At 31.9% G+C, this 21,872-nt stretch overlaps 2 protein-coding genes across 18 annotated transcripts; both read left to right on the top strand.

Moving 5' to 3' along the window:
- Positions 1-9,355: 9,355 nt before the first annotated feature.
- LOC107913536 (D-ribulose kinase) lies at positions 9,356-12,862 on the top strand. 12 transcript variants are annotated; one of them, XR_005907369.1, is made up of 10 exons: positions 9,356-9,539; positions 9,757-9,998; positions 10,162-10,301; positions 10,411-10,663; positions 10,781-10,913; positions 11,190-11,281; positions 11,545-11,822; positions 12,251-12,320; positions 12,405-12,625; positions 12,733-12,862. XR_005907369.1 is itself a non-coding variant. In XM_016842154.2 (10 exons), exons 1-9 carry the CDS (start codon positions 9,473-9,475, stop codon positions 12,605-12,607), a joined length of 1,464 nt encoding a protein of 487 aa, XP_016697643.2. In that variant the 5' UTR covers positions 9,356-9,472; the 3' UTR covers positions 12,608-12,625; positions 12,733-12,862. The 12 variants fall into 12 exon arrangements, 9 of the variants coding, with proteins under 9 accessions (XP_016697643.2, XP_040940432.1, XP_016697644.2 ...); XR_005907371.1 differs by lacking the exon at positions 12,733-12,862 and adding an exon at positions 11,963-12,063 and having other exon boundaries at positions 12,416-12,486; XM_016842154.2 differs by having other exon boundaries at positions 11,193-11,281; positions 12,416-12,625.
- A 3,858-nt stretch (positions 12,863-16,720) lies between these two features.
- On the top strand, positions 16,721-21,419 carry LOC107913535 (subtilisin-like protease SBT3.9). 6 transcript variants are annotated; one of them, XM_041084496.1, is made up of 12 exons: positions 16,721-16,893; positions 16,983-17,074; positions 17,480-17,577; positions 17,673-17,828; positions 17,913-18,024; positions 18,583-19,126; positions 19,305-19,402; positions 19,495-19,734; positions 19,824-19,938; positions 20,009-20,231; positions 20,317-20,750; positions 21,073-21,419. In XM_041084496.1, the coding sequence occupies exons 1-12, from the start codon at positions 16,807-16,809 to the stop codon at positions 21,169-21,171; spliced, it is 2,298 nt and encodes a 765-aa protein (XP_040940430.1). In that variant the 5' UTR covers positions 16,721-16,806; the 3' UTR covers positions 21,172-21,419. The 6 variants fall into 6 exon arrangements, with proteins under 6 accessions (XP_040940430.1, XP_040940429.1, XP_016697639.1 ...); XM_041084495.1 differs by having other exon boundaries at positions 17,649-17,828; XM_016842150.2 differs by having other exon boundaries at positions 16,722-16,893; positions 20,317-21,419.
- The last annotated feature ends 453 nt before the right edge of the window (positions 21,420-21,872 follow it).

Below are 21,872 nucleotides of genomic sequence, written 5' to 3'. Positions count from 1 at the left end.
GTTTTTGTTTGCTTCTAGTTCCATCCAACAACCAGCATATCCTTTCACCGAGGTGAAACTGAAGCTTATGAGAAAAATAAAAAGCAAAATAATTCCTTCAAGACATCTCAAGTGTGAAAAATTATTCGGCTTTTTTTTTAAAATAATTCAAATTAATTATGAAAATATCCGATAGTGACATAAAAAAATTGATTATTTTTTAAAACAAGGCAATGATTTGCCCATTAAAAAGGATGGTGCCGTCAATGGCAATGGCGGCACCGAGGTTCACTGTTCAAAACGAGTTTATTTTCGTACATGATTTTATAAGTAAGTTATTTTCGTAAATAATTGATTTATTTAGGTTATTTCTGAAAAAATCTAAATTATTGATTTTGTAATTTAATGTTATATTTGAATAAAGAAATATAAAGAAAAATAAAAGGAAATTATATATGTGTATTTGTTTCTGCAGTTAAAATTAGTAAATGGATGGAAAGTAAAAGATTTCTCACAAATTTTGTTCGATTAATTTGTGGAAGTTATTGATGCAAAGATCCAATAAGGTGATAATACGCAAGTAATCGGCGGTTCACTTGGCTTGAGGCATGGAGAAGAGTTGTTGAGAACGATGATTGAAAAAGGTCCAACGATGTAGGCGGTTGTGAGAGAGGGAGATTGGTCCAATGTGATGGGATCTGGGATGATTTATATATGGCGGTTATAATCTCAATATATCACATACTCTCAAGTTATTGGTGATTGAAGGTGATTACGTTAGGTGTGACTTTAGTATGATTTATATATGAACATGTTTGGTTCAAGGAATTCGTGTATTTGGTGTTTCGAAAGATGATGTGTCAGGAGGTTTCCCCAACGTTTTGTGATTGCTTCTGTAGGTGGGTCTGAATTTCCAATAAGTGATATTCGTGGAGTCTTCTCGAGGAGTTATACCTAAATAGTGAGAATTACAATAGAAATGAAAAAAATGATTATAATTATTATTTTTTCAATAATATTCTTTTAATAATATAATTTATGTACAAGATTAACAAGATAAAAATAATATTTCACCTTAAATATTTTTTTTCAAATTTTCCGCAAATTAGAGTAAACAAAAATTAAATAATTCAAGACAGAACATTGAATATTCAACTCCCTTTTAACTTCTTTGCTTAAATAATGATAAATCCAAACAAGGGAAATGGTGTAGCGTTCTCCCACTCTCTTTCCCTTTTTTTTAGTCTAATTTAATATTTTAATAATTAGAGTTTTAATAATTAGAGTAATAATCAAATCGGTCAAATCGTTAATTCGATCCAATTGAGTAATAATTGAATAAATAATTTTAAAATTATAAAATCGACTCAATAATTATTTTTTTATTGGTTTTTTATTTTGACCGACTTCAAACAATTCGTTTAGAAACTAATTCAACCTTATTTGTTTGAAATTGTATTCCAACTAATTCATGATTCAATTTATCTAGTTCGATTCCAGCAATGCTGGTAAATTTTAAAGATAGGATAAGAGTCGGTAAAATTAACATGGAGATCTTTTGTACTATGAGTCAGATTACAATTTGTCTCTTATACTCAAAACATGAACAAATTAATCATTGCACATCAATTTAAATAGTAAATTGGTTATTTTTTAAAAAAATTCTATTAATTTTTGCTATTAAAAACTAGTCATTATAAATCAGCACAAAGTACATGCGCCCCTAAAATAGAAAAATACTATTTAGGCCATTTAAAAATTTAAATTAGTAAATATAAAATTATATTTTGATTCCCTAAATTTATAAAAATTTGATTTAATTATTTAAAAATTATAAATATATAAATTATAAAAATTTAAAAATTCATTCAGTACCCCTAAAAAAATTATGGCTTCGCCTCTACACACCATGTGTATCTATTTGGTTATATAATCAATCATCTCAGTTTTTAATAGTAAAAATAGATGAATTTTTTTACAGAAAAAATTAATTTACTCTTTAATCTAACGTATATAAATTAATTTATTTTTTCATTTGAATAAATAATACAAAATCTCTATAATACTTTTACGGATAAGATTACAATAATTTACACCTACTATATTCCTATTCACAAATGATTCTCTCTTTTATGCTTTTAACGATGTTTCTGGTTTGGATACCTCTTAAATAACTACAAAGGCTTCATTTTCGTTCTCTTCACACTGTTATATTTTTCATATTTCATTTACTTTTTCCATATAACTGAACTGTCATTGTCTGACAAGTCTTATGATTTAACGTTGAATGTCACATAAATTTAGACCTTATGGTATAATTTTAGTAAACCAAAGTTGTACAATGATATTATATGATACATTTGTATTAGACTTAGACAGTATCCAATGCCTACAATTTTATATTACTAGTAAAAGCAACCCCTCATATTTTTAGTATAGTTTTATAACCCTAGTTACCCAATTGCGTAGGCGCACCCGCAGATAATATAGTTTGCATTTTGGCGAGCATTCCGTTATTACAGCCTATTCGTGCCCAACTATTACGGCTCCACATCCCTAGCCTGGCATTATTATGTTCAAATAACTTCATTTCGAGGTGGACGCTACTGTCCTCCACTCCAGCAACTGGCTTCCTTATTTAATGCTTTCAATAATTTCAATTTTTAATTGCATCAAATTAATCTAATTTCTTTTTTAAAAACTATAATCTCTACCCTTAAATAAAAAAATAATACATTTCAACACATTCAAATTTACATCATTTTGTATTAACAATATCAATTGAATTAAAACTCGATTAACTCAACGCCAGTGATTTTAAATCTCCCGACATACCATATAATAACTATCATACCATATATATGATCTCAACCACATTCAAAATAATTAACATCTACCTTTATTCCTTATTTCATGGTTATTTGTCTGTTATGTACTATAATCAGTTTCCACCTTTTACGATTGTTTCAATATTTATTAAACTCGATTGATTTACTTAATTTTCATTATTCACCTATTAATTAAACTTCAATTAAAGTGATTAACATCTATAAAATTCATTACCATATGTAATTGCTAAAAGTCGCTTGCATTCAACCTTTTGTTGCTGCAAATGTGATTCAATTTCATTAAATATTTTCTTGAAACAAAAATATATGTAAAAAAATAATCAAAACATTATAATCTTGATCCCCATAATTAACCATTATCTTGCATATATTTTCATTTGTCCAACAACAAAAACCATGCATTAAGGCATGCACTACATCCAAATACTAATGCATATGAATAAAAGTCACTAGATAAAATATCAAGGGGATTAATTCGATATGTTATATTCTAAATAGTTTTATACTTACAGTTGCATCACTTGATAGAGAAAACTAGTAATATTAATACTTTTAACTATAATGTTTTGATGTTTAGGAATAATTTAAAATTTGGGTGATTGATCGAGAAGTTTGATACCTTAATAATGACAACTTATTTTAGAGATTCTTTCCACTATAAAGTTTGTGGTCTTTTTTCAATTATTTAATGACATTTCATTAATTTTTTTCATGTCATTGATACATAAATTGGATAATTTTTTTTTATTTTGAACTCTAAACCCTAAACCAAGAACTCGGACATTGAACACTAAACACTAAGCTCTAGACCATAAACCCAAATCATAAACACCAAATCCGGAACCCTAAACTCCAAACATCAAATTATGAACAATGAACCCTAAACATCGATTCTTGAACCTTAAACCCCGACCATGGACCTTAAGGTTTAAGGTTTGAGTTCAAGTTCAAGGTTTAGTATTCATGGTTCAAGATTCAGAATTCTAAGTTCGAGGTAAAAATTTACCAAAATTATGCATCAATGACACGAAAAACTTATTGAAATATCATTAAATAATTAGAAAGGGGCCGTGAATAATGTCTATAAAATATATTTTCCCCTAATAATATACTGTTAAGTGAAAATAAAAAAATAAAATTATAAATAAAGAAGATATTAAAATCAAAACCCTTTATTTATGGTCTAATAGTACTGCCGGTAGATTAATAAACTTTCATTACCTATAACTTCATCCGTAAGCTATGGTCCTAGAAGAATTAAAATTATATATATATACATATTATTACATATTTGGTTTTATCATTCTTGGATCATACTCACAATCATGAGCAATTTCATAATTAATTTATTTTTCAGTGGATGTCTTCGTAAAAAAAATCTATCTTTGACCAAAGTAAATGTTTAGGGTTTAGGTTCTAATATTAGTATTAAAATAAAATGAAAAAAAAATCAAAGTGAATGCTAACAAAATTTAAAAATGGCTAACAAAAAATGTAATATTGAGCATAAATTTATTTCTATACGTTTTGATTTGTTTAGGTATGCTCTTGATATTGTATGTTTGAAAATTAATATTTTATTTTATTTTTAAGATTTAAATCTCTTCATTATTTTAATTTAATAATCGAAGTTTAATTGAGTGAGTTTTAGCTCAATTGATATGGATATTGTTGTCAATGTAGGAGGACGTGGGTTCAAGTGCGTTGAAGCGCATTATCCTCCTATTTATGGGTTGATGAGAGGCTATAAATAGTTCTAAGTATTTTTTGTGTAAAAAAAAAAGTAGATATGATCAGAATCACTTATAATGAGAATCGATAACATTAAAAATTTGTTTAGGTAGTCAACTTTCACTCTACTTTTATTTTTTTAAATATTATTTATGTTCATTTTACGGTTCATATTTGAGGTTCGTAACTACTCCTCTCAACAATGTCATCTCTAAGATTTCGATCTTAAATATTCCCATTAAAAGTATAATGTATCTTACCATTACACTCAATCACTTATTGATAAATTATCATTTTTTATATATACACATAAGACGAGAACGACAACGAAAATGAAAACGGGAGACGGGAAACACAATAATAATAGTGAGCTGATGTTAGAAAAAGAAGAAAATAAAGGTAAAGTATTTGATTGTTTGGATGGAAAAAAAAGACAATGCTTTCATGATTATTGCTTTAAAATCAAATATGTGATGCAATATTTATGTGAAGGGAAACTTAGAGATGGGGTCTATGACAACAATGAAAACCTCAGGCTTAAAATCAAGATCAAGAACTGAAAATGAAAGGATTTCGAGTAAATAGAGAAAACAAAAAGGCTGAAGTTTTGGTGTAATGCCACCATTTTAGAATTTTTGTAGTTTTAGATAATTTCTTTATTTCAAATTGAAAAATTCTTGAAGGCATTGAAAATATAGCGAAAGTAAACTTAAAAAGAAATAAGACACAAATCAAGTGTTCGAGTAAATGCTCTCAAAAGTATTCTATTATCTTAAAGGTTTACAATCGAGTGCTTAAAAATGAAGGGAAATGCCTCTATAGTTGAGCTCTCCCAAATTCAATGGTACAGATTAAGTTATATCGATAGTCAAGATTTATGCATATCTACAATATGAGAGTCTTAAGGGATTTAAACTCTATACATGTCTATTCCTTAGTATTTACATCAATTACTCTGATAATTCTAATTTTACTAGAGTGTTTTATTAGACCACCAAAACTTCAAGTACATAGGCTTCTCCATATATTTCACAAGTTGAAGCAGTTTAAACAGGTCAAATAAGCCCTATCTGATTAGTAGACATCTATAGAACTTTATGAATGCAATAATCACGAACTTTATTCCGTGACCCATGACATAAGGACAAAATTAAAATGGCATTGGTGCAATTTCTTTTTTCTTTCTTCTATTTAAGATTAAGACCTAACTAAATTTATCCAAATTTAAACATAATCATGCACATTATTGAATCTCAAAAATAGTAAATATGTGTGGGTCCAAAATTAAGACTGGGCTAAAAGGTGGGTTCCTTTGAACTAACCAACCACTTAGGGATAAAAACTCATTGCAAGTTAAAAGCAGACAAATATGTAAAAGAAAATCAAAAGCTTGGACCAAGATTTTTTAAACTTAAATCTTGAATTAAAATGTCAAAGATAAAATATTCGTAATTCGATTTTATTATTTATTAGTTTTATTTATATATTTAATAATTAAATTTAAATAAAAATATTTATTATTTTATATTATTTCGCATCAAGTCAAATAAATTTAAAAAAATTACCTAAAATTCAGCTCTGGCTTTCCTATAATTTAAGGTTGTAAATGAACAAAGCATCTCATTTCTATTTATTTATGTATGTTTATCAAGTTAAACAAATGAACACGAAAAATATTTTGAGACTTATTTATTAAACGAAATACGAACAAAATATGACCAATTCATTTATATTCATAAAGTTCATTTATTGTTAGATTATTATATAATTAGAAATATTACTATTACTATTATTATTTTTATTTATATCTAAAAATAAAAAAGATGTTTATCGGTAAATTTTATTTTGGACACGATTCCTTCTAACATTTCTAATGTTGCTAAACACATTTAATTATATATTTATGAATATGTTCATTTAATGTTCGAACACAAACATAGATTTGAAAATTTTTGTTAGAGATTGTGTAACCTGAATCTCATCACAAATTAAATTCATATAGAACTATTTTATTCTATTTGACTTTTATTAGAATAGTATTTTTCAACATTTAAATATATGTAGTTAGAACTTCTCTTATATCATCCGCTTTTCAATATGAGTAAATTTCTCTTCTTCTATCCGTAGTTTTTTTTACCGCCATTATCGACGTTTAATTTTTCAATTTTAATGAACACAAATCAAACATGAACAAAATAAAAAATAAAGAAATAAACATGAATAAAGGTCGCGCTCTTTATTTAAAACCCTAGTTCCAACCCAATTTTGGCTTTGCTTTTCCACCATTCGTAAACTTCGTACAAGATAAAATCAATCCTCTCGTGTGCAAAAACTTTTTGATGATGCCATAGAAAGAAGTGCAAGCAAAGAATGGGGAATAATGGTAAAAGGGTGAGAGCAGTGTGAGGTTATCATTTCCATTTTACTGATGAGCATGTGCAGAGAGGAGCTTCGTGTAGGAGGGGGGGGGTCCTCTTGGTGGCCTAATGATTTCGAAATGTGAACTTTAAGTGCTGGCATTGTGAGCCCTGTGAGAGAGCATAACCCTCGTACCTGTCACCTCTCTCTCTTTCTCTCTCTTTTTCTCTTTGCTTTTGAGTTGCTAACAGCAATGGCTCACATGCTAGACCTTACCTGTCTCGTTTCACATGTTGGATTTGGGGGGGGGGGGGGTTCCACTTTTGATGTATAGTCTATATTTTTTCATATCTCATCTATATAATATCTCATATAGAGTACTTCATAGGGTTACAAGTATCATTTCCCAATCAATTTGTCAGTAGGAATTCTGATATATCAAGTTTGGTTTGTTGCCTTGAATTGGCTAAGAATCAACCACCTTACTACTTTTTTCTCTTATGTTCTATTCATTGAGAAGGAAAAGATATTAACACCTAGCTACAACCCAAAACAGTACTAAAAACATCAAACCCTACCTATTAAAAATCTAACCTCTAAAGTATCTTTCGATATCTATTTTCAGTATTTAATAACGACATTAAATTTCAATTAAATATAAAGTCGAATGAAATTAAATTTATAAACAAGTGACGAAGCTCTCGAAATGTTATTTTCTTTATCTATAATATTTGAACTTAAGAAATTACTTACATTTTACTCGAATAGAACTCGGTGATTTTTTAATATTTGCAAAAGTAAACAACCTTTTTGATCATCTTTGATCCTATCATCCAAAAAGAATCAGCATAAAGCACGTAGGTAGACAAAAGAGTAATCCCAAAAGACCCACCACAAACCATATAAAAGTGTAGCCACATTAATCTTTTAATTCAATGTTTAATTATAAATTTAGTATTAATGATTTGATTAAAAATAAAACTATTATTTTTTACTATTTAAATAACCATTAATAAGATTTAAAAATTAATTAATACAACTGTTTAAATTAAAATATTTTAAAATCATTTATTTCACCTAAATATATTGAATCGTTTTAAAAATATTTAAAGGATTATTGAGTTTGTATATCAAAAATCAACTCAATCAATCAATTTATTTAAAGATCTTATTTCAATAAAAAACATTTAAAAGCCTTGTTGGGAATTAACCCGTGTTATGCAATGAACAAGTAAATAAATTATAATAAAAAATATAGAATAAGTAAATTTTACGTGAAAAAACTCCTTAAAAGAAGAAGAAAAATCACGGGCAAAATGAGATTTCATTATAATAAATAAGAATATAAAGATGGGGAGAATTAAAGGAAAACCTAAAGCCCCAAAAGAATAAACTCTTCGAAAACAAAGAATACAATTCTCTCAATCTAAATATTTCTGTTGTATAAAATATAGAGTAACTATGGCCTATTTATAGGCTGAAATTTATAGCAAATATGATTATAGAAGAAAATCGAAAACACTTGAGTTGCACATCGCCACGTAATGACGTGGCAAAGCGTTGTCAGGGCAAAAAACATTTCTTTATTACGATATCACACACTGTTTGTTTGAAAATCCGAGACATAACTCTACAAGCCTTATAAAATTATATTAATTAACAGGTGAGAATATTTAATTATTTTTTATTCAAAAGTACAAAACAAATAGATTTTATTTTTTAATAAAATTTTTATTCAGTTTTTTTCTTTATCAATCACTGAAAATATTGGACATGTTATTAGATATACTAAATTATTGTAGTCACTGGAGAGAGTAAAAAATGTTAGCAAAAAAAAAATTATGTTTTGAAAAACTATATATATATAATTTCAAAGGTTTATAATAGATTGAGAAAAAATACATAAAATCAATTACTTAAATTTAATGTGGTTTCAATTTAATTATTACTTAAATATGTTTGGTTCAATTACTTTTTTCGATTCACAAGATTAAATCCAAATATTATTTAAATCAAATCAAAATTTTTATTTAATTCATAATTAATTTTAATATTTATAGTATAAAAATAAATATTTATATATAAACTTATGAAAATAACTTAAAAATATTTAAAAAAAAAGTTGATTGAGTCTTAGTTCAATTGTCATGAGTATTATTGTCAATGCAGGAGTGAGTTCAAGTGCGCTGAAGTGTATTATCCTCTTATTTATAGGTTGGCAAGCTTTTGAATATTGTGTCAACTACTCGTAGTCCCAACCTATAAATAAGAGAATAATGTGCTTCAGAGCACTCGAATCCATATCTTCCTACATTGATAATAATATTTATACTAATCGAGTTAAGACTCAATCAATGAGAAAACAATGAATTGGACTAAAGTGCCAAGCCTGTTTATCTAGCCCAGTCCAATTAAAGGGTGGAGCTTAAAGCACACACAAGCAATCAGTCCAATAATCTAAGTTCCAACAACGGTATTCAATAAATTTCCCCATTATCCGTTGCAAGCTCACAGTGTGAAAGACAGGAAAGCCAGCACATCAAAGGTGCCAAAACATGCTTAGCTCTATTACCCATTCATCCACCCTCTCCATCCTGCTTTATCCATTGTCCCCAAAACCAGGTATTTTTTTTCCCTCTCAAGTCTCTCTTAATTCGTGTATGTTCTGCATATTAAGATGTCACTGTAAAGTTTTTGTAAGTTGTTTATTTTAGTAGTAGTAGCTCTTTGACATCCAAAAAATTCGGGTCCAATGGTCATTCACTGATTTGAACGGTGTATATAACATGATGTCTATTGCCAAGGATTGATTGAGTAATCGTCTGCACCCTTTCTCCAGGATGTTGTAGTTCAAGGAAGTTGAATGTAAGAACTCATCCATGGGAGAAGAGTGTAGAGAAATCAGTAAAGCTGAGAACTATGGTTGTTGGATGTAAGATTGACAATCAAGAAATGGGTTTTCAAGCTAGTGAAAGGCTTTATCTTGGAATGGATTTCGGTACATCTGGTGCTAGGTATGCTTTGATTGACAAGCAAGGGACAATTCATGCTGAAGGAAAGAGAGAGTACCCTAATTACATGGTAAGAATTAAAAAGAAAAAAAACCCTTGATATAATGTTTCACGCTAGTTTTTAAGTTGCTTGGATGATTTAAATTGTTCCTTACAAATTGCATGTGTTTAAGAGTTCGAAAACTTGGATTTGTCATCATATTTGATGAAGCTGTTTCTCTTTGTCTAGAAAGAAGGAAGACTCCCTGGATTGGGCGCTGTCATGGAAAACAACTCTTTTCTCATTGCTTGAAGATGTTCCGGTTCATCTCCGACCTCTTGTCTCTTCCATCTCTCTCGATGGGACTTCTGCCACTACGCTGATCATCGACAGGTGATTATCTGAAAGAACTAAACATTACCATTTGCTGATCTATGTGGCATTTTCCTCCTCAATTACTGGATTGATTTTCAATATGGTGTATGAATTTTATCACCTGCAGCAAAACAGGAGAACCATTAGCCAGACCTTACCTCTACAATGAGAGTTGTCCTGACGCTTTACCATTGGTAAAGTCCATTGCTCCTATAAACCATACAGTGTGCTCTGGTTCATCTACTCTGTGCAAGCTTGTTTCATGGTGGAACAATGACGATTCAGACAAAAAATCCACAATGTTATTACACCAAGCTGATTGGTTGTTGTGGCTTCTTCATGGTCAGCTTGGAGTTTCTGATTATAACAATGCTCTGAAGGTCTTGCATGCAATAACTCGTTAGTCACTGTATAGGATTTTGATTCCTAACTGGTAATCTACAGCTAGAACAAATTTAAGCAATAAATGGCTAAGATATTGCTTCATGTGTGTCTAGGTTGGTTATGATCCCGAAGCTGACTCCTATCCAGATTGGTTGTTATCTCAGCCTTATGCTCAACTTTTACCTACGGTCAAGGCGCCGGGAACTTCAATCGGCCATTTGAAAGGCGATATTAGAACACAATTTGGTATGAATTTGTTCCATTAAATATCTTTCTGTGCCACCCTAGATGGTTCAAAGGGCAGGAAATTTCGGGGTTTAAGCATTATACTTTTCACTCCTCAGAATGTAAGATTTTGCATTTACATTGGGAATAGTTCAATTTGAGAATTAGCACCTGTTAAAGAGTTAAGCATTATGAAGTGATGATAGCTCTGAGTTTTATATTTATTTGTTCTGATTGTTGTTGATTCTTTGATTGCAAGTTAAACCTGCCATTAATATTTTACTAACACTTTCATAGCAGGTTTTTCAGAAGATTGTATTGTATGTACAGGGACCACTGATAGCATAGCGGCCTTTCTTGCAGCACGAGCAACAAAACCCGGGAAAGCGGTTTGTATTTTTTTTTCTGACTTACACTTTAGTTTGTGTTTTATCAGGAAATGGGAAGCGTCTTTGTTTTTTGTTGTAATACATATATTCATTAGGCTGTGTCATATGGGGTTCATTATTGCCAAAGTAACTATAGACAAGCATCTTTCTGCTATAATTCTGTTTGTAAAATTATAAGGCTCTTGTCTATTGACTGCCATGGTGCATTTTGCAGCTGTTTTTTGGGGACCTCAACAGCAATTTTGGTTATTATTTTTATGTAGGTTACCTCTTTGGGTTCAACCCTTGCAATTAAACTACTAAGTACAACTAGGATAGAGGATGCAAGATACGGAGTGTACAGTCATCGCCTTGACGATAAGTGGCTTGTTGGAGGAGCTTCGAATACTGGCGGAGCAGTTTTAAAGGAAAATTTCAGTGATGAGCAATTGGAAAAACTGAGTGAACATATTAATCCCATGGAGGCCTCTCCCTTAGACTACTATCCCCTAAAATCAGTTGGAGAGAGGTTTCCCGTGGCAAATCTGAAGATGGAGCCTAGGTATTTAATCTCTCTCTCCACATTAGAACATTGTTATAGGATACTCTACAGTTCTCGATAACGATGTGTTATTGAGAACTGTTGAGGATTTTGAAGTTAGTTGACTGCATAAGAAATCTAGTGACTGGTATATTCATTAGGTGAATTGTGAAAATGCTTGTTTGGAACATGGAAGAGGGGGGAACCATGTTATTTGGACTCGGGTGTGTCAGTGTTGGATAAGGATATATATCTTACGCAGGTATTTTTAGTTTTCTAAGTTATTCCTTATATTTGGAACGTCTTAGAGAGTTATATCCCCACAGCCATGTACGGGTATACATTATACATGGACACTTAAAGAAAAAAAGGAAGAGCCAGAGATCAACATAGCTTTTACAAACATTGCGTTTGGATCAAAATGCTATCGAGTTTTCGATTTTGTTCAGGTTACATCCACGACCGGAAAGTGATGTGGAGTACTTGCATGGCATTTTGGAATCAATCGCCCGTATAGAGGTACAAAGGGATAGCTCCTTGTTCAACATTCTATTTGCTAGTACAGATGAAAGCTAACTCTAAATTGCACTTTAATTTGGCGAGATATACATTAGGCAAAGGCATACATGTTGTTGAAGGATCTAGGTGCGACCCAAGTCGATGAAGTGTTCACCGCTGGAGGCGGTGCAAAGAACGACAAATGGACAAAGATTCGAGAGAGAGTGCTCGGTCTACCTGTGAGTCGAGCAACTCAAACCGAGGCTGCCTATGGAGCTGCATTGTTGGCTTTGAAGGGTTTCCAATAGATACAGTGTGGCTAGCGAGTGTGTATAGTCATTATTTTTGGTGAACTAAGTTTATGATTATGTGCCTATTTAGCATTGCATAATCAGTTTTAATTTCTTCATCTCATTCCCTCTTTGTATTTTAGGAGCCATGTCAAGGTAATTTCAGCTACCTGTTTTACCAAGAAAACCTGGTACATGCCAAACCAATGAACTTGAGACATCATTCTGTGATTGATCAATGCTTGGCGATAAAAAGGTCTAATTCTGGATTTAGTCCTTTTATTTTAATTTGATATAATTTGGTGCCTTTACTTTTATAATGTTATGACTCGATTCAAAATGATAATACTATTAGATATTGATCTTTAAGTGATGATATGAATATTTTTTAAAACATTCTTAAATATTCAACTAGCATATAAATTTATTATTGGTTGAATGTGGTTGGCTCGGATTGTGTAATCAAATGATAGTAAAAGAATCCTATGCCATCTCTTTAATGTTAACAACTAATGGCGTTATCAAATTGGACTTAGTAAAATGATATTACAAAAATAAAGGAATCAAATTTTGTGAAAGCCAAGAAAAAGACTAGTGATTAATACAAAGATAATGTATAATAGAGCATGGTATACTCACGATATAGGTGGAAAAAATGTGAAGAATATGAAAATTGAACGCAGCTTTGGTCGAAATAGTAAAATTGAGATAATGAAGATCACGATGGATTGGGCTTAAATCACATTACATGAATGCATTTTTCTAGATTTTATATAAAAATGTAAAAAAAGAAGAAGATAAAAATACCCTCAAAATAATATTTATTTTTTTATAAAAATAAGGAGTTTTTAGTAATTTCACAATTGAGTTGGATCTGATTGACGGGCAACACTAATTAAGACAAAATCTTAAATAATAGTATAGACGTGAAATTCATTGAAATATATAATTCAAAGGGTGTTATACCAACTAGACTTGTCCAATAGTTGAGTAGCTTGCTTAACCCGACAGACCCAATCTAACTTGAGCAGGACTTAAGACAATAATTTTTACATCTTAACCTGAATTCAATTTAAATAATAAAAATTATTTTTATTATTTAAATTTAATTATAAAAATATATAAAATATCAATTAAAAATATTTTTATTATTTTGTTATTTTTTAAACAGTGAAATGGGTATTTTGAATAGGCCAACCTAAGAATTATACAACCAAAAGGCTTAATATATTGACAACTAACGAGTAACACTAAGTTAACCTCTAGGGGCGATTTTAAGGGAGGCCCTGCCCCTAAAAATGAAAATCATTCAATTTAGTTTCTTTATAAATGATGAAAATTTAAGTTAATATATGGTAAAATTATACTTTGACCCCCTCAAAAATAAAAATAAAAAATTTAGTCCTTTGAAAATGATAAAAAAATAACAAATGATAAAATTATATTTTTAACCTCTTAATTTTTTTTAATTTAATTTCAACCCTACTAAAAAAATTCTTGGATTCATTATTGGGTCCAAATTATAGCTTTCAATAACAACATTGATGCATTGTCAATAGCACACATTGTCCTACCAAAGTTGTCCACCAAAGACAAAAGCACTTCACCAATGCCTTGAGTCCCATATTAATCTCAAGTATTTTTTTTCGATTCTCATCATCTTCTCTATCGAATCGTTATTTAGCTTTATCTTCTCTAAATTTCTTAATTTATCTTAAGGGTGGGTTTAGATGTGCAATTGGGTGCGGCGCGGTGTATTTAACTTACTTTTTGCCTCACACTACAGTATCCCTACAATATTTAATCTAATCACTACTGCTGTTTTACACTGACCGTAGATAAACGTACCATCCATCCAAACCCACTTTAAATATTTCATTGTTAGAAAGTATCTAGAGTACCTATTCTGACACCTATCTCACTTTTCTCTCGCAAGTCCATCAAAAATCCAATCAAACTTCAAAACCCCCACATCTTGCAATCAATTCAATTCCATCTCTAAAATATGTACTACAAAATATTGAGATATAATTTAGAGTCTTCGAGAGAATTGAAAATGATAAAGTGGAAATTTTAACTAGTATAATAATAATTTTAGTCCTTAATGTTTATACTTTATGTCAAATTTATCCTAGTTATTTATAAAATAATAAAGAATATAAAGAATGATATTTTTTAAAAATTTGAAAATTGTAAAAATAAAAATTTCAAAAATAGATGAAGTGAGAGAAAAATGAGTACAAATTGTTTTTAAACCAACCAAAATTTCTCTCTATATTATTTGTATAGAAATATTCAATACCTATTCTTTAAAAAATATAAAAAATGAATAAAAACATTAAGCAAATTTTTTACATTTTTTGTTTCTTAACATAGCTTTTTTGTTATGAGAAAAGAAAAAATTTAGAATATGTTGATATTGAGGGAGGAGACAAGGAAGAGATTGTGGTGGAGATAAGGAGGTTGGTTCACTTGAGTTAGGCGAAAAGCCGGTGTATGGGAAGGGAGTTAACGAGAGGAAAGGGAGGTTGTGTACTAAGCAATATGCTTAAGGTTGTTGAAGAAATGAATGAAGAAGAAAAAAAAAATCCTTTTATCATTGTGCCCTAAGGTATTTATAGAGAGAAGGCACCCATGCCAGGTGGTGCCATGGCATCGATAGTACACAAGTTGTAGTCAGCTTATGTGGCCGTCTAGGTGGCATGTTCTTTACACGTTCGTTGTCATCAAGTGGGAGTCTACTCTGACATTTCCTTTGCTGAGATATTACGAGATTATTGTGCTTCGGTGATCCCTTAATGATCCCTTCTTGAGGATAAGTTGTACCCACTACTAGCGAGTGACCTTATAGAGGATTCGCTGATAGTTAGTAGCCTAGGATGATTGGCCTTATAGAAAGTCCGAGGCATGCGGATGGTTGGTCACTAGATGACCGACTAGGTAGTGAAAAGTGAAACCGTCTGTCTATGGGTGTTTCTCATGAAAAATGTAATCAAAAATGTAATATTCTAATAATTTATATTATATAAAATTTAAAACAATTTTTTTATAAGTAAAACATTAATCTATTAAATTAAAAATTTCTATCAAATATCATCATTACTCCTTTCGTTTACTAAAATATTCAGCCAACCAAAATTCAGTCAACGTTTCTTCTTCCACTACGAAATTTCAACTTAAAACGAAGAAAAGAACTGCACACACACAAACTTTGTCCTGCTCTTATTATGGTTCTAGTCCCTTAACTATGTTAAAATTTTAGATTTAATCTTTTTATTTCAATTTGATATAATTTAATCCTCAACTTTAAATTGATTATTAACATGACCGGTTGCTGATGTTAAAGTGATAATATGATCAGTTTAGTGCTTGAATATTTGCAAAGTTTTAAGTTAATAATTGTAAAATTATATTTTGGACTCTCCTAAAATTTTAAATTAAATTATGCCCTCTCCAAAAATAAAATTTATAGTTTAATCCCTTGAAAATTGTAAGCTTTTACATCAATACAATGGCTAAATTACATTTTTAGCTCTCTCGGAAATTTAATAATTCAAATTCAACCCCTTTAAGAAAAATTTTGGCTTTGCCCCTGGGAGACGATTTTGTTAAGATAGACATCCATGAATAAGGCGGAATGCAAAGGGGTAAGTAGGAACCATGACCCCCCCCCCAAAAAAAAAGAAAGAAAAATGTTTAGTCCTTTTAAAAAAATGATAAAATCATAAATTAATACATGATAAAATTACATTTCGACCTCTCAAAAGTTTATAATTCAATTCCAGCCCCTCATAAAATTATTTATAGATTCCCACTGTCCACAAACCCCAAACATATATAGTAAAATAGAGGGACTAAAACCATATATAAAAACAGCATAAAAATTAAATCTCTCAAAATTTGATATAATAGAGGGACTAAAACCATAATTAGACCCTCAGGCTCCAAATCATGATGACACTGGAGATTGCAAACAAAACAATGGCCATAATCGGACAAACGACTGATCCATGGGGCAACCAAAGCGCCTTTTAATCGTAAATGGCGGTAGCAGTGCAGTGGAACAGGTATCAAATGCGGTCCCCGCAATGCTTTGTCTATATACGATCAAATTCTCAACTTTTACCTAGCAAGCAGCTCATCATATAAATCACTGTGTACTGTAAATCTTCTTTCATTCCCTTCTCTCTTTGATTATCATATTCCTTTTCTCTCTTATGGCTTCTTTTCCTTCTTCATGGCCGTGTGGTGTTGTGCTCGCTTTGTTATGTTCATTGTTTCTTCTCGGGCTTGCTTCCAGCAATGTGGGTTTTTCTTCATTATTTGTTTCTTGCTTCACTTCATCATCATTCTTTGCCTTTAATATAAGAATCTTTGCTTTTTTTTTTCACAGGTTTATATTGTATATATGGGGGAGAGACACACTGATGAGCCAAATCTACTGGAAGATTCTCATCATCAGATTCTTTCAGACATTCTTGGAAGGTTTCAATTTCAACTGTCTTCATCAATCACCACTAGTTATTCAATAGCTTTTCTTTTCTGTATATTTATTCATATTATGGTTTGAATCGACCCCATAACCTATGGCGTATAGATGGTTGATATGCTAGCTCTCGAGCTAGCTAACTCATTATATAGTGAAAAGTTGTTCAATTATGGAACTAGTAGCAAAAAGTCCATTACTGATAAATAAGATTTGATTTGCTATAAATATGCATACACTTATACTCCATTGGTACAGCTTTATCCTTAATTATATCATTCAAGAAGGAAGCGTGTCTTGGTTCTGTTAGTACTTTCGCTTACAAGAATAAACAAACTTTGTTTTTGACAAGTTGATTGGAACATGGAAAATAGTAAAACTGCTATGATCTCAATTGAACACAGCAAAGAATCTGCCAAGGAATCCATTTTATACAGCTACAAACATGGGTTTTCAGGGTTTGCTGCAGTCCTCAGTCAGTCTCAAGCTAAGCTTATTGCAGGTGTAGCAATGTTGGTGAACTGTAAACTCTGTTTTGTTCTCCTTCATATTTACCTCAAACTAGTCTTTTAGATGATTTTTTTGTCGCCTATGCAGATGTCCCCGAAGTTGTTCATGTAGTTCCAAATAGAATCCTAAACCTGCACACTACTAGAAGCTGGGATTTCCTGCAAGTAAAGCCTCAAATTGTGGATGGTATTCTTTCAGAAGGCCATTCAGGCTTGGGGACTATTATTGGGGTCATGGATACTGGTCAGCCTACAACTTCTTTTTGAAAGCTATATAACTTTGTTGTTCTAGGAATTTGATATTAATCATACATTTTTTCCTGAGAAGGTATATGGCCTGAGTCCGAAAGCTTCAAAGATGATGGCATGGGAAAGTTTCCATCTCGATGGAAAGGGATATGCCAGGAAGGAAACAGATTTAACCGTTCGCATTGCAATAGGTATAATTGCTTTGATCAATACTCTTACCATTTCTTGCTCTAACAATTTTTTTTGCTATCCTTTATCAAATCAATGTCAAGATCATGTGCATCATGTTGCAGGCAACAACTTGTTGAATAATTTCAAATAAGCAAAGGAATTCATATCTGTCCACTCTTGAATTTAGGGGTTACCACTGGAATTTTTATCTAATGAGTTTGAAAATAGGAGAATTTCTTAATATTCCTTTATTAAGAAGCAATCTCCTTTCTTTTTCGCATTTGTTTAATCCCAGATTTTCAAGAATGAATGCAGTTTGATGCCATATTTGGCTTAAGTTTAAGAAGACCTGCTGTCTGTTGACAATTACTATTCCATTGTTAGTACTATGCTGCCGAATTCATATAGCTTATGTATCAAGACCAAATTTTCTTTTATTTTTCAAAGTTCATTGTCAAAGTAATATCTAATAAATTTGTTAAAAGGGAACATTTCGAAGTTCAAATGAACTGTATGTTGTGTTTGGTGTTCTGGTTGGCTGAAGTATAAGGTGTCTAACTCTAGGGTTTTCGAAGCAGGAAAATTATTGGTGCACGTTGGTACATTAAAGGGTATGAAGCTGAATTTGGAAAGCTTTCCCCAAGTGATGGAATTGAGTTCTTGTCTCCTCGAGATGCTGTGGGCCATGGTACTCACACCTCATCTACTGCAAGTGGTGCTGAAGTAAAAAATGCAAACTTTAGGGGACTAGCCCAAGGAATAGCCAGAGGAGGTGCTCCTTCATCATGGTTAGCTATCTACAAAGTTTGTTGGGCTACTGGTGGCTGTAGCTCAGCTGACCTTCTTGCCGCATTTGATGATGCTATCTTTGATGGTGTGGATATTATTTCGGCATCTTTGGGCTCACCACCTCCACTTTCAACTTACGTTGATGATGCGCTGGCTATTGGTTCTTTCCACGCTGTAGCAAGAGGAATATCTGTTGTATGCTCTGCAGGCAACACTGGTCCTTATCCTCAAACTGTCATTAATACTGCTCCTTGGGTTATGACTGTTGCTGCAAGCACTATTGATCGAGATTTCCCTGCAGTGATCACCCTGGGGAACAACCAAACTGTAGTGGTAATTCATAATTTTCTTCTCAGTGATCAAAAAAATTTTGCAAGGTTTTACTGACATGTTTTGCTCGTGATGGAACTACCATCTAGTGGTAGATATTCGATTCTAAATCGCAAGTCATTGATAGAAAAATACAATTGTATTCTTTGTTTATTTAGCTACTTTTACGTTTTTCATACAGGGCCAGTCTTTCTATACAGGAAGGGGCTTGAACAAGTTTCATCCTATTGTATATGGAGCAGATATTGCAGCCACTAATATTGATGGAACCAGTGCAGGGTAAGACTGGTACTTAGGTTCTTGTTCACATGAATCTTTGCGATCTAGATACGGACTACGATTAAACATTTTGATATTGTTTACTTTTGCAGAAGTTGTGATTTGGAAACTCTGAATGCCACTCTAGCAAGAGGAAAAGTAATTCTTTGTTTCCAATCTCGGTGGCAGAGGTCGGCTGCCATTGCTTCGAAATCCGTACTTGAGATCAATGGTGCAGGGGTTATATTTGCACAGTTTCCTACTAAAGATGTCTCTTGTCCATGGAGTTTTCCCTGTGTCCAAGTGGACTTTGAAGCTGGGACATCTCTGCTGACTTACATGGCTGCAAGCAGGTCATTTGCATCAGATATGAGTTGAACCCTATGTCTTGAGATTCCATCAGAAGGTCTCTGATATATTAATGAACTCTTTCATGTAACAGAAAGCCAGTCGTCAAGTTCAGCTTCTCAAAGACGGTTATCGGACAACAGCTAGCCCCAGAAATAGCGTATTTTTCATCACGAGGACCTAGTTCCCTTTCACCATCAGTGTTGAAGGTATTAGCAGTCTTTTTTCATAGAGAAGTTACATAGCCTTCTGTTTTAACATATGTCAATGCATTTTCAGCCAGACATTGCTGCTCCAGGAGTTGATATATTGGCCTCCTGGTCACCTGCTTCTTCATACAAGCTACTCAATTCACCTCAAACTAAAGCATCTCCATTTAACTTTAAACTTGATTCGGGAACTTCCATGGCTTGTCCCCATATATCCGGCATTGTTGCACTTCTCAAAGGAATCCATCCCAAGTGGAGCCCTGCAGCAATTAAGTCTGCACTAGTAACAACAGGTAAGAAAACATAATTTTTTCATTTCTGGTTTGCTTTTACAACTTGTTAATGCAACACTCTTTTTTTCTTTATCGGTTCGAGAAGCTTCTATGAAGGATGAATATGGCCAACATACAGTAGCTGAGGGAGCACCCCACAAGCAAGCTGACCCATTTGATTATGGAGGTGGCCATGTAGATCCAAATAAAGCTCTAGACCCAGGTCTCATTTATGACATTAAACCCTCAGATTATGTCTGCTTCCTTTATGCAATGGGTTATAACAGCACTGCCATCAGGTTAATGACTAGGGTTCACACCCCATGTCATAAATCAGCCAAGTTCCTCCGAAATCTAAATTTGCCTTCTATAACATTACCCGAGCTTAAGCAACGTATGACTGTCTCAAGAACAGTTACAAATGTCGGTCCAGTGAACTCCATTTACGTAGCCCGCGTTCAAGCTCCTGCAGGCATTGATGTGAGTGTCGAGCCATGGATTTTGACATTCAATTCAACAACAAAGAAGCTGAAGTTCAAGGTAACCTTTTGTTCTCAACTAAAAGTTCAAGGAAGATACTCGTTCGGAAACCTATACTGGGAAGATGGCATTCATGTAGTAAGAATTCCTGTGGTTGTTAGAATTGTCATTAACAATCACTTGTACTCAGAAACATGATTTAGAGATGCCAATGCCATAGCTAAAAGTCTGCATCAATGAACAAATAAACATAGTAAATCAAATATAATAGTTACTTTGTCTGGTTGCTGCAATCTTTAAAAATGTACTTGATGTATCAGATTCAAAGCACACACACACAAGGCAACAAAGTTAAATGGTGGTTCCTTTTTGACCATTGTAGGGGTCCATTGTGGGTTTGTGGATGAGGGTCATTGAGCCAAGGGAGTTAATGTACATGTGCTCAATGACGAATGGGAGAGACTTTTCTTTTTGGATTTGATGCATTGAACATGTTGCAAAAACTAGGTAGTGGCCGTTATGTGAGTGATGATAGAGTAGCTAAGCACCCAAATTAGATGAGGGTGAAAAAACTATGTATGGATTGTGGGTCCTGACATTCTTGAATATGCTTCCCTCCTTGCTAGTTCATTGTATGATATATTAAATTTTAGATTGTTTAGTATTTTAAACCCAAATTAGCTATATGTATTAGTAGTATTGAGTACAAATTTGAGGATTTTGTTTTCATCTTTGAGACTAAATGTTTATTTGTTTGGTGGAAAAAGATCAGAAATAAAAAAAAAATTAGGTATGGCGAGTTTAAGTTTAATTGAGATATTATATTAGTAACTGGTTTGAAACAATTTTGCTACATGCTATTGTCATCATAATTCAAAATTTGGTAAACAACCAACTCATTCAAGCTCGGGTCGGGTTAATGTTAAGATCGAAGTCAATAATTTATCTCATTATAAGTTCTTATCATATTTGCTCTTTTTTATAAAATAGGAGGATAATGCTCTTCAACGCACTCGAACTCACGTCCTATTGCACTGACAATAAATCGATATTAATTAAGCTAAGACTCAATTGACGATAATTTTTTATTTTTAAATTTGAATTACATACTGGGTAAATTATATATATATATAAGTTTACAAATTAAATTTAATACAAATATATTTATAATTTTTTTAAAAT

This window comes from Gossypium hirsutum, chromosome A13 (genome assembly GCF_007990345.1).
Source record: "Gossypium hirsutum isolate 1008001.06 chromosome A13, Gossypium_hirsutum_v2.1, whole genome shotgun sequence".
In the NCBI taxonomy this organism is placed as follows: domain Eukaryota; kingdom Viridiplantae; phylum Streptophyta; class Magnoliopsida; order Malvales; family Malvaceae; genus Gossypium; species Gossypium hirsutum.
The sequence above is the reverse complement of the archived record's forward strand: the minus strand, read 5'-3'. Positions and strand labels throughout refer to the sequence as shown.

What these genes read in the sequence shown, in the direction of transcription:
- LOC107913535 (XM_016842148.2), top strand. Translation starts at nt 16,807, where the DNA reads ATGGCTTCTTTTCCTTCTTCATGGCCGTGTGGTGTTGTGCTCGCTTTG. An exon ending in TCGGGCTTGCTTCCAGCAAT is followed by an intron (nt 16,894 to 16,982) that starts GTGGGTTTTTCT and finishes TTTTTTTCACAG; the next exon opens with GTTTATATTGTATATATGGG. An exon ending in TCAAGCTAAGCTTATTGCAG is followed by an intron (nt 17,578 to 17,648) that starts GTGTAGCAATGT and finishes CTAGTCTTTTAG; the next exon opens with ATGATTTTTTTGTCGCCTAT.
- LOC107913536 (XM_041084498.1), top strand. Translation starts at nt 9,473, where the DNA reads ATGCTTAGCTCTATTACCCATTCATCCACCCTCTCCATCCTGCTTTAT. An exon ending in GAGAGTACCCTAATTACATG is followed by an intron (nt 9,999 to 10,161) that starts GTAAGAATTAAA and finishes TTGTCTAGAAAG; the next exon opens with AAGGAAGACTCCCTGGATTG. An exon ending in AATCTGAAGATGGAGCCTAG is followed by an intron (nt 11,823 to 12,250) that starts GTATTTAATCTC and finishes GATTTTGTTCAG; the next exon opens with GTTACATCCACGACCGGAAA.